The sequence below is a fragment of the Dipodomys merriami genome, unplaced genomic scaffold (genome assembly GCF_024711535.1).
Source record: "Dipodomys merriami isolate MVZ:Mamm:240054 unplaced genomic scaffold, mDipMer1.0.p SCAF_2, whole genome shotgun sequence".
Lineage (NCBI taxonomy): Eukaryota > Metazoa > Chordata > Mammalia > Rodentia > Heteromyidae > Dipodomys > Dipodomys merriami.
The window spans coordinates 114,643,728-114,656,123 of NW_027203381.1; the positions used below are offsets into that span (position 1 = coordinate 114,643,728).

The window sequence follows — 12,396 nt, forward strand, 5'->3', positions numbered from 1 at the left end:
GTTTATTTTAAAACATTGAATTTCACATTTGGCGTCACATACACACCTGCAGCACATTAAATAAAACTACTTGCCATGACCACTTACCCATCCATCTCATATACTAAGTACAAAATACCCTTTGGATTAGCATGCATTAAAAGAAAAAATTTTAAGTGTACTAGAGACTAGAAGAATAATAAATCAGTACTAAAGATACTAAGATAGAAGCTTCTGGAATCAGCTTTGTGCATTATTGTCTACATTTATTTCCTGCTTTCATAAATGGACAACCTATTAAAACTTGTAGGTAAATTGTTAAGAGTAATACTTTGCCCTGATGTCCTTAGTCACCATATCATGGAAAAGACTGCTATAGGTTTATAAATGTTTCAGTTTCCCATTAATAATGAAACACTGTCTTTAATTCAGATTTCCACCAAGTTTACAATTAGGTTGCAGAGAGAATGTTCCTCCAAGTTATTTAAGGTTTAAAAAGTTTGTCCTCTTCATACCAGAAAATACTATGAAAATAGTAAAATCAAATGTTGATTTTAAACCTTAGTGCTACTGCTCAGTCCTTGTAATAAAAGAAATTATATAAATATTTCAGTATTTTTAAGTAAGCATATTCCTGAAATGAACTTTAAAAGTCAAAGGCTTAACAGAATCTTGAATTTCCTTGCTAGGAGGTTTTTCCTCAAAGAATCCTTTTAGGCTTACTTTGGTGTTCAGGATCTCCATTTATAATTGTAGTCACTCATTTCCACATTTCGTAAAGATGATTTCCCCAGTACTGGTATTTGACTAAATTGTTTCAGAGTCTCAGTGTGCAAACCACAATTAGCAAGCTCCTTATGGACAACTTCCTGTGGAAAGATGTTATACAAGTCAGTAAAAAGCACATAAGTTGTTGGGCACTTTTTAGTAAGTACCTGGGAAACTTAACAAAGTGGATCACTCATGTGATTAGTGGTTAGAATTAAGAATTTTTACATAGGCCAAGGCAGTAAAATATGTTTACAGGTCTGGCAAACTGATAGGCACATGCCAGTTTTAATAGGCTCTATTAATTACTCTAAATAGAAATCTAAGAAATAAAGACAAATATGGTTATATAAATACCTATCAGAACTATTTCTGTACACTATGAAGGAATCAAGTACTGTTAACACTTTGCCTCAGGGAGAGCGGTGAAAATGGGTTTGAGGTGTTACTGGTGCAGCAGCTTGAAGTTCAGAAAAATCCAAAAAGCAACGTATAAATGGAGACACGATTTGTTACCTCAACTTCCTAGCTTTCTAATTTGAGACAAACATAACAGCACAGATACTTTTTCTAGCTAAAGGAAATCACAAGTACAATATACTTACTTTCTCTAGTACCTTACTCAGCGGCAGGCAGATATTAAATACAGTGGTTGGCTCATGTGGATACAGTACTGCAGAGAATGACCCATTCTGGGAAGATTTGAGGAGCATGGTTACAGAATGTAGAGCATGAGGCATGACTGGACCGGTAATCTCCAAGCTAAATTGATCTTTGTATCCAGAAAGGGCTTGTGTCTTTACACTAACACTTCGTGCCTTCATGAGAATTTAAAGAAAAAGAAAGTTATGATCATCTCTCAAGTCCCTTAGTTCAAAATTTGAGTAACTTTATTTGGGGTTTCTCTAATAATTATGGAATAAAAATAGTTCCTAAGGCTTCAACACAAATCTGAGTAAAAATAGTCTCTACCATACTCTTTTGAGTTTCTAAGTTGCACTATATTCTGGAGGCTTTAATTTATACATCTTACCTGATTTAATACATAAACATGGGATGGCTACTGGAAAGTTCCAAAATCCATTCTGTGCTGTTAAATGTGTTTTTTGTTGTTATTGACCGTGTGGAGCTTGAACTCTGGGCCTGGGCGCTGTCCCTCACTCTTTAGGTCAGGGCGAGCACTCTACCACTTGAGCCATAGCACCACTTCTGGTTTTCTGGTGGCTAATTAGAGATAGAGTGTCTCATGGACTTTCCTGCCCAGACTGGTTTTGAACTGCAATCCTCAGATCTCAACCTACTGAGTAGCAAGGATTACAGGTGTGAGCTGCCAGCACCCTGCTTGTTAATGCATATTTTATATGCAACTTTTTTCAACAATACATCTCATTTTGTTTACAGAAATTTAGAACAATTATTATCACCAAGGATCCAAGGTTTTTGAAATTGAGACAGGGTCTTGTCATGTGGTTCAGGCCAAGTTGGCCTTGAAAGTTGTGATCAGGACTGGCACACCCAAAAAAGTTGGTATCATTCTGCCTCAGTCTTCCAAGTGCTATGATCCTAGGGTGTGTGTGTTGTATATGTGCAGGTACTATTGCTGGAACTCAGAGCCTTGGCACTAAAATATGCTATGATGAATACAAGTGGTAAGAGTAATGTTTAAAAAAAATAAAGAAATGAGGGTCAGACAAAGTGGTACACATATGGAATTCCAGCTATCTGGAAGGTAAAGATGAGAGGACTGAAGTTCATGGGCCACTATGGGCAAAAACGTTGGTAGGATCTTTTGTTAACATCAAGCTGAGGCTAGGTGATGGTAGCTTATGCCTGTAATCCTAGCTACTCAGGGAGGCTAAGATCTAAACAGAAAAGTCCCCATGAGTCTCTTACCTCCAATTAACTAACGACCCAAAACTGTAAGTGAAGATGTGGCTCAAAGTGGTAGAGTTAGCCTTGAGCAAAAAGAGCTTAGGGATAGTGCCTAGGTAGCCCCACAACTGACAAAAAAAAAAAAAAAAAAAGCTGAGCATAGCAGTTAGTACATGCCAGTCACACAGGGCTGTGTCTGAGGAAAGCACCAGGCAAAAATGGTAGACCCACGGGGCTCTGGTGGCTCACACCTGTAATCCTAGCTACTCAGGAGGCTGAGATCTGAGGATCGCGGTTCAAAGCCAGCCCGGGCAGGAGAGACCGTGAGACTCCTATCTCCAATAAACCACCAGAAAACTGGAAGTGGCGCTGTAGCTCAAGTGGTAGAGCGCTCGCCTTGAGCTGAAGAGCTGAGGGATAGCGCCCAGGCCCAGAGTTCAAGCCCCATGACTGACCAAAAAAAAAAAAAAAAAAAAAATGGTAGACCCTAACTGAAAAATTAAAAAAGGGTAGGATGCTGATCAAATGGCAGAGTGCTTACCTAGTAAATGCAAGGCCTAGTGCTACCCCTAGATCTGCAAACACACGAAAAACTCATCTTAAAAAAAGTACTTCTTTAAATGTAAAGCCCTTGCATAGCGACTCCCATCTTTAACTCTAGCTACTCAAGAGGATTGCGGTTTGAGGCCAGCCTGAAGAAAAAGATGCCATTTCAACCAAGAAGGTGAATAATGTGGTGTGTACCTACTATCTCAATTAAGTGGGAGGAATAGGTTGGAGGACTGGTCCAGGTTGGCCTGGGCAAAAATATGAAACATTATCTGAAAAATAACTAAAGCAAAATGGGCTTCAGGCATGGTTCAAATGGTAAGAGTGCTAGTCTGTGTACCAATTGCAAACTGAGTACTGTCTCCTCTTATCTATCCCCAAAAAGCTATGGTATGGGAACTGGCTGGGTACAGAATTTTTTAAATTACCTTAAGCATTTGCATTGTGGCACCTCGGAAAGCCACAGGTGATAACAGAGTTGGTGGAAGTCCTGCCTGTACACCTGAGGTAGAAACTAAACTCTTACAGTTAATCAAAAAGTTTAGCAATGTGAAGGTGTTGATTCCTTTCACCAACACAACAGACTCAGGTCTGTGATCCATTTGTATTTCATGTCTCTCTTTACGTCTGAAGATAACAATCAAGGAAACTGCAAAAGCATAAACCACACCAACAAGGAAATTGTTATTTCAATTCTAAATCTCCTCGGACCTCTTTTACCCAAAACAAAATGCTGTTGACCCTCCCCCCTTCATTGCATTCATAGTGCTAAGTTCATTAAACAAAGTGCTAAATTTGCTAGAAACTGATAATCAACAAAAACAACATACTTTGTGGCACTAACTTAATATTGCCAGGTGCCACTGGCTCACGCCTGAAATTCTAACTATTCAGGAGGGTGAGATCTGAAGCTAGGGTACAAAGCCAGTCCAGGCAGGAAAGTCCATGAGACTCTTATTTCCAATTAACTGGAAGTGGTGCTATGGCTGAAATAAGAGTGTTAGTTGAGCAAAAAAGCTCAAGGACAGGGGCTGGGAAGGTGGCTCAGTGGTAGAGCGCTTGCCTTGCATGCATGAGGCCCTGGGTTCGATTCCTCAGCACCACATAAGCAAAAAGAAAAAAGCCGGAAGTGGCACTGTGGCTCAAGTGGTAGAGTGCTAGCCTTGAGCTGAAGAGCTGAGGGACAGCACCCAAGTCCAGAGTTCAGGCCCCACGACCGGATCCAAAAAAAAAAAAAAAAAGCTCAAGGACAGTGCCCAGGTCCTAAGTACCTAAGCCTAAGGACCAGTAAAACCCCAAAACACTATTCTCCCTAAAACTTAAAAAGTTGAATGCTTTGTCTTAATGGAGAATTAGTAAAAAATCTTAAGATAATTTAAGATTATAGTAAGTTAAAAATCCGTTCAATGTTAAAACTCACCACTAAATTCAATGAAAACTGATTACTGTTAATAGAAACTAAAAGGATACAGTTTGATGGAGAGTATATCTGGCTTTTTAATTTTATCTTGTACACCCATTTCTTCCAGCCAAGAAAAGCTTTCCTCTTCATCTTCATCACTGCCTGCTTGCTCCCTAGGAAATCACTGTTGTTAATGAGCCAATTTCACAAAATGGTTACTTTCACAAATGGACTGCATTCAATTTTTAAGCCATGGACTATGTAAAAGGTTATTTTAATCACATACTCCCTGTGTCCCAAGCTTGTTCCATATACTTTCTTCTTAAGAGCATTTTCTTCTATTAAAGGCAGGGAAAATTCAATGCCTACATGAGAAAAACAAAAACATACTTAGTTTTCTTTAAAAGTATTAACAGAGCCGGGCGCTGGTGGCTCATGCCTGTAATCCTAGCTACTCAGGAGGCTGAGATCTGAGGATCGCGGTTCAAAGCCAGCCCGGGCAGGAGAGACCGTGAGACTCCTATCTCCAATAAACCACCAGAAAACCGGAAGTGGCGCTGTAGCTCAAGTGGTAGAGCGCTCGCCTTGAGCTGAAGAGCTGAGGGACAGCGCCCAGGCCCAGAGTTCAAGCCCCACGACCGACCAAAAAAAAAAAAAAGTATTAACAGAATGTCCTTTTAGAGGACAAAACAAAATGTGACTTTTTACACCTGGTATATTAAAGCAGTAATCTCTAAGCTCCTTTCCTTTTGAACCTGCCTATCTGTCTCTCTCTGGAGACCAAGTGTGCCTTGTAGACCAAGCTGGCATGCAACTCATGATCCTCTTGCCTCAACTTCCCAAAATGGTGAGATCACAGGTGCAAGCTAACAAGCCCAGCTAAGCTTTCCCTTTTTCCCCTTCAATACTGAGATTTTAACTTAAGACCTGCGCTTTGTCCCTTAGCTTTTTTGCTCAAGGCTGGCCCTCAGCATTCGAAGCACAGCTCACCTTCTGGCACTTTAGTAGTTAACTGGAGATGAGGAGATAAGGAGTCTCAAGGACTTTCCTGTCCAGGCTGACTCCCAACACCGATCCTCTGGATCTCTGGGTCCTTTGTAGCTAGGATTACAGGTGGGCCCCATCAGTGCTTGGCTGGTACTGAGGTTTTGAATACAGGACCCGAGACTTGGTAGACAGGTGATCTACCTCTAGCCTGAAACTTGCTATCACGATACACATATTTATCTCCTTGAATTGAAGGTTCAGGAAACTATATAAACTCAGTACATGTATTACTTCTTCACAAATTATACCGCATTCCAGTTTAGTTTTTGAAAATGTGTGGAATGCTGGGTTATATCCATCAGTGACTGTGATGACCCATTTTGAAAGTGTTTGGGTGGTAGGTACCTAACTATAAAAGACTTTCTGGAGGAGTCCATTCAGAAACTGACTTTCTGGGTCTTTATGGGCTTCACTCCAGAGATCGGAGAAAGGCATCTTATCAAAGAGGCAGCTTATCAAATAGGAAAAATACAAACAAAATCTAGAAGTGAACACGTTTCTTAAAATAATACAGGTAGACCCAGGTGCTGGTGGCTCCTGCCTGTAATCCTAGCTACTTAGGAGGCGGAGATCTGAGGATCACTGTTCAAAGCCAGCCTGGGCAGGAGACTCTTATCTCCAATTAACCACCAGAAAACCAGAAATGGTGCTGTGGTTCAAGTGCAAGAGCACTCGCCTTGAGCTGACGAGCGCAGGAACAGCAGCCAGGTCCAGAGGTCAAGCCTCACAACCGACAAAAAATAAAAAATAAAAAAAATAAAAATACAGGTAGATTGTAAACTCAATTCAGATTACAGCAAGTTTACTATTAAGATAGTACTCGAACTACAAACCTAAGTTCTTACCTTCATTTTTCATAGCTTCTCTCAATCCTCTTGTCGTAGGAGATAGGACAGCTGTGATGACATCACTCCCTGCTAATCCTGCTGCTCGGAACAGGACAGTAAACTGGTAGGTACAAACGTAGAAGTAGGGACAGAGTTTCGTCTTCAGCAGATTATACAGAGAAGTAAAGCTCACAGACCTATGAAAGAAACGAATTTTTCTCTTGGTGTTATTAAGCATTTAACTCAGTTTAAAATTTAATTTTGTACAATTCAATTTGACACTCAGCTGGTTTAAAACACGACAAATACTTCAGAAATGGATTTGAATTTCTGTAGTTATTTACAACTTGGCTTTAAACGACTGCTAGTGGTAATGGGATCTTACTGATGACTTCATGGCACTTATAATAAATAGTGCATATCACTATTTATACCACTAATACTAATAACTGATTGCTGACTTGCTCTGAGCAACATACTGAACAGGAATGTAAGTAAAACTGATAGGAAATAATGATAAAAAATTCTACGTAATGTACTCATTACCTTGCTCATTTGATTGTAACCCCTCTGTACAGTACTTTCACAATAAAAAAACTTATTTTTTAAAAAAAAGAATTCTATGTGTCAGTATATATCTAGTACACATATACATTCTATATTTGACCTATGAACAAAGAGGAAAAAAAGGAAAGCAACTTAAATGTTAGTGACTAATGGTTCCTGGTGAAATTCAGGAAGATATGAAGATCCTTTTACTGCTATTTATTTCCAAGTCACAAATACAGTATATTCGCCATTATATTATAAAAGCCTATTATCTTACCAGTCACTCATTAGAATGTGCTGCAAGGCTTCATCGTTTGACCAAGGGCTTGTCTTTCCAGCCATTTTTCTATCAGCTCCAACACGAGGGAACAGTGGTAGCCAAGACAAGGCAGGGTGGAGCCAGTAGACAAGACTCTGCTGGAAGGCACACCGTAACTCAGTGGAGAGTTTGGGATCCTAAAATCCAGAGGAACAGAAGATTTACTTTTGAGTCAGGAGACACAGAATTATACCAAATTTTCTGTCTAAGAATCCTACTGCCTTATTTTTGTGGTTGGTCATGGGGCTTGAACTCAGGGCCTGGGCTCTGTTCCTGAGCTCTTTTACCCAAAGTTGGCACTCTACCACTTTGGGCCACAGTGTCACTTCCAGTTTTCTGGTGGTAAACTAGAGATAGGAGTCTCACAGACTTTCCTATCCCAGCTATCTCTGAACCACAATCCTCAGATCTCAGCCTTCTGAGCAGCTAGGATTATAGGCATGAGCCGCCAAGTGCCTGGCTCTTACTGCTTCCTATATAAACTAAATTCCTAGACACAGAAATAATTTTAACCTCTAGAATTAACTCTTCCCAGAGTTAAAATGTAGTACATCCTTTCTGGCAAGCAATAAATGATCTATTACACTGTTTCGGAGAAACCAGAGAGAGGGAGAAAATTCCCATTTCTCTGGATGAAACTAGTCCCTTGAGAATAGGACTAGCTTTTCTACAATGAAGGGTGGGAATGTATGTGTAGCACTCTTTGGGTCCTCCTCCACCTATGAAAACACTGGAAAGTAGCCAGTCAACACCCATAATGCAAATTATTTATCATCCCGGTCCATTTACTGAAGAAGATACACTAGGTGCTCTTTCAGGTAAACCTTTATAAACTAGTTTGAGCTGATGAGATGCTTCAGCGTAAGGAAGCTATGTCTCTAAAACCATTATACACTCATTATACTCACTAAACTTACAAGACTATTACTGAAGTAGCAAGAATCTGTGTATAAGAAAAAAACCAGCATGTCCTAAGTAAAAAAAAAAAAAAATCTCTGCTTTTATAATCCTACTCAATTATTTCTCATTTCCCAATACTTTTCTTTCTTTCCTTTTTGTCTTGCCAGTCCTGGGGCTTGAACTCAGGTCCTGGATGCTGTCCCTGAGACTAGCATACTACTCTTAAGCAACAGCATCAATTCTGGCTTTTTCTGTGAAGTTTATTGAAGATAAGTCTCATTTCTGCCTGGCTGGCTTCAAACCATGATCCTCAGATCTCAGCCTCCTGAGTAGCTAGGATTATAGCTGTGAGCCACCAGCACTGGACTCCCAATACTTTCTTAAAAAGCCTTAAATGTACATAAAAATGTTATCTAAGAAAAACAAAACTTTCTGCTTTTGTGTCTTTAAATACCAGAAAACTTTAATGGAAAGAAGTATCTTTGGTATTTTATAGAGGAGCATTTTATACTTGTCACTTTAAACCACGGGTACTTTATTTCAGAATTACCTGAATATTTGGGGGCAAAGTAACTTCTACTGCCCTACAATGTTGGATAAGACCTTGAGCCTCTTCCTGTGCTTTCAAGTGATCTGCCCAGGTAAAGGGTTGAGAAGAGGTAAAAAGGAGTCGAGTTTTAATGCTCCAGTCCACAGGTAACTCAGTACTTTCTGAAGATGGAGTATCCGATTCAAAGAATGATAGGTGTTGAGTCTTTCAGAAAACAAGAACATAAAGGTTACTTCCAAGAAAAAAAGCCAGCAACCTGAAGACTTCAAGAATACATTTATGATCACTCAAACATCAAAATTATTCTAATCATATACTAAATATTAAAAATATACTATACACTGAAAGAGCCTGGAAGGATGTAAACTAGGCTGTTGTAACATATTGTGAAGTGAACATATTTTGAGGCTGGTGGTGGAGGAAGGGCACATTTCACTTTTTACAATGCTAAAGAACTCAGCCAACCCAAGCTAGAACTCAGAATCATGGGAATCCAATTTGGTGCATGGGGTTTGTGCAGAGGTCATCCAGGTTGCCACCCATTGCTTACAGCCAAGGGAAACCTTAAAAAACTGGTCTCCCCCAAACTTTCCCAATGGTAAGATATACAAAGCAGAGAAGACCTTAGAAGTCCTTTGTCTCTGCTCTTGCTCTTGCCCCTACCCTGTCCCCACAGCCAAGAAAAAATTATGACACACAAAAAAAGAAACCTCTTCCCAGTATTTAAGAGTATCTTTTAAACATCTGAAACCCTGGAACCAAGGCTAAGCTACTTTTCTCATAGGAAACCCATGTAGGAGCCACACCGAGAAATATTTTTGGGCTTCATAAGCTTACCTCTCACTTGCTTTGCTGTTGCTCTTCCAGTCAGTATTTTCCACATTACAAGGATTATTTTAGGTAACATCACAAAAACACAAAGGGGAACTACCTCTGACATCATATGAAAGCCCTTCATGTGTACAAGGGAAATTGCTGTCTCCATTAGGACAAAGTATGAACTATCAAACTATCACAAGGGAAATACTTGAGCTAGAAAGTGTGTGTGCGCTGGGAGAGGAACAGCAAGGTTCAGTGCTATGTCTCTGGAGGCAATCTGGTATTTGAAGATTGGGTAGCTAAGCTGGAGCTGTCTCTGAATGAGGAGTGGAAGGAGACACTCACTGCAGAAGAATTCAAAAGTGAGGGAGTAGAGAGACAACCCACGTGTTCTAGTGTGAATATTTTTATCACACAAAGTCCTGGAGCTTGGCTGATGCCACCTTTCCAGCCCTAGTATAGAGCATCACGCTCAAGCTTCTTTGTGAAGCAAAAAATGCTTCTGAGTACGAATTTATAAGAATGTAACACCTGATGGCATTTAACAAATATTACCTCGGATGGTTCACTGATAGTCGTCTTTTCGGGAAACAGCTCTTCCAATAGGGAATCATTTTCTCTTTTATAATCTAAAGGCTGAAGATATCAAAAAGAAAAAAACAACTTTGTTTTGTCTGAACTTTAAAATTAAGGGAAAAGGGGGCTAGGTAGATGTTTGCACAATTAGTAACTGATGTGTAAACCTTAACCAAAAGATCCAAAAAGGCTTTAGGGGAAGACACTTTAGGGAAATCTCACCCCAAATTACCTTCACATTCCTTCATCCCCAGAAAATTCTGAGGACGCGAAAGGAGGGAGCCCAGCCCACGGAGGAGGGCAGGTTCCTGTGTTACCCCATCCAGGACCGGGTGTCCGAACGTTCTTCCCGGCCCTCTTCCAGGGGGCTGGGGCTGTGGTGGGCCGCCCGGAGCCCGGCCAGCCCGTCCACAGCAGGGTAGCCGCCCCAAACCAGGACTCCGGAGGGCTGCCGTTTGCAGGGCCCAGGACGCCCTCCTGCCCCTGGCGGCACCAACTCTTCGCGCCCTTTTCCCAGCCTCGAACCGCAGCTGCCCTCCCCGAGGGGCAGCGCCCTTGACGGCCAGGCCCGACCGAGGCACTCACCGGGGCCGACCCCTCCTGCGGCCGGCGGGGCCGCGCGTCCGCGCCTTCGGAGGAGGCCCGCGGGCAGTTGTCCAGGCGGGCGAAGGGGTTCCTCGGAGCCGCGGGCCGGCCGCCGGGGCCTCGGCCCGCCGCGGCGGGGAAGGGGCGGAGGGGCAGCCCCGCCGCCAGGGCGGCCCGGCGCGCCGCGGGCTCCGGCAGCTCGGGGGCCTGGGAGGCGGCGGCCCCGGAGCTCCGTGCCCTTTTCCGTCGCAGCCGCAATTTCTCGGGCGGCCTTTTGAAGCTGGGCGAGTAGCCGGGCACCGACAGAGCCATGACGAGCGGCCGGGACGCTGCCGGCAGCCCCGCCAGCCCTTCCCGCGCGCGCCGGCCCCGCCCCCGACGCGGCGCCGCGCCGAGCGCCGACTGGAGCCGGTCAGGCCCCGCCCCGACGTGGCCACGCCTTGCGCTGCGTGGAGCATGCGCCGTGGGCCTCCCGCGGAGACCATTACCCGCCCCCCCCCGGCGCTGCCCGCGCTCCGCCCGCTTCCAGGAGTCCGCTGGCTGGTTCGCGAGGTCGTGGGCACCTGTGCACCGCGCCGTCGGACACCGACGGGGTGGAGCGCTAGTTAAGATCGCATCGGGGGCTTGGCGCCTGGCGGAAAAGCAGACATCACACCTGCGCTGTGGTGACGGGCCAGCTGCTCCGTTATCGTCCAGAGCGCTAGTGGCGGCGTCCCGGGGCGGCGCTGGGGCCTGGGCCTCTCCGCCACCCCATTTCCACTTGGGTAATTCAACCTCCAGCAACCCTCCTGTGCCCCTTCCTGCCGCTGGCCGCACAGCCCTCCACGCCAGCTGCCAGCTCCGCCGCTGTCACTACAAGAGTTACTGAAATGGTCTGATCCTGGAAAAACTCAAGAGGGTATGAATATCCTCAAACAACACTTCAGTGTCTAGCTAGGGGTTAGACACTTGGAGGCTTGAAAATATACTCAGATGCTTAAATTATGACAGCAGGGGCTTGTTGGGAAAAGATGTTGAGAACAGAGTTGATATAGAATTAATAACATTTTGACAGTACAGCAAAGGCCTATAACATGTATAAAAATAGTGTGCTTTTTGCAGGAAGGAGGGTTTTTTTTTCTTAAGGAATTTTATAGATAAGCAAAATGCATAAAAACAATAACTTAAAACCGAATATTCCCTTCCGATATTAAAATAAATATCTCAATCGTATCCACAACAGTTTTGCAAGTACTTTTCAGATATGTCACAAACTGAACATCCAGGAAAAAATGCTTCAAAATGGAACTAGCTTGAGCTTTTCTTTTTATCTTCCTTGATTTTTCTCAATAATTTTCAAAGAAAACTGGCTTCAAATACTGGGATAAGTACATCCAACTGAGGTCTGGCAAAGAAGAAAATTAAAACTGAACCACTTGCTTTTTTCTTTCTTGATTTTTCTGAACAACTTCCATGGACACTTTTGCCTCATACAGTGGAATGGGTTCATCCAATAAAGGTCTAGGGGAGAAAAATCATTAGGAATGTCAGGTCTAGTTGCAGATGAGCAGAACACACAAGATGGTTACACTGCTTCATATCATTCAAACAAACTTATCTATTGGTATTTCTACTGTTAAAAGTGTTTAAGTAAGTAACCTAGCACCAGTGGTTC

General features: G+C 42.8%; 2 protein-coding genes across 3 annotated transcripts in view; both read right to left on the bottom strand.

The window, feature by feature from the left end:
• Nucleotides 1–386: 386 nt before the first annotated feature.
• Nucleotides 387–11,102, bottom strand: Donson (DNA replication fork stabilization factor DONSON). Its single transcript, XM_070030609.1, has 10 exons — nucleotides 10,743–11,102; nucleotides 10,137–10,217; nucleotides 8,763–8,966; nucleotides 7,271–7,449; nucleotides 6,463–6,641; nucleotides 4,857–4,935; nucleotides 4,639–4,743; nucleotides 3,597–3,795; nucleotides 1,353–1,565; nucleotides 387–848 (listed from the first exon to the last, which is right to left on the bottom strand). The coding sequence occupies exons 1-10, from the start codon at nucleotides 11,052–11,054 to the stop codon at nucleotides 711–713; spliced, it is 1,689 nt and encodes a 562-aa protein (XP_069886710.1). The 5' UTR covers nucleotides 11,055–11,102; the 3' UTR covers nucleotides 387–710.
• A 574-nt stretch (nucleotides 11,103–11,676) lies between these two features.
• Cryzl1 (crystallin zeta like 1) overlaps nucleotides 11,677–12,396 on the bottom strand; it is a 36,943-nt gene continuing 36,223 nt past the window's right edge. The window contains exon 12 of one of the 2 annotated variants that reach the window (XM_070030610.1): nucleotides 11,677–12,242. In XM_070030610.1, coding sequence (XP_069886711.1) covers nucleotides 12,143–12,242 — 100 coding nt within the window. In that variant the 3' untranslated portion in view covers nucleotides 11,677–12,142. The remainder of the gene's footprint in view (nucleotides 12,243–12,396) is intronic. The other variant, XM_070030611.1, reaches the window with a different exon arrangement.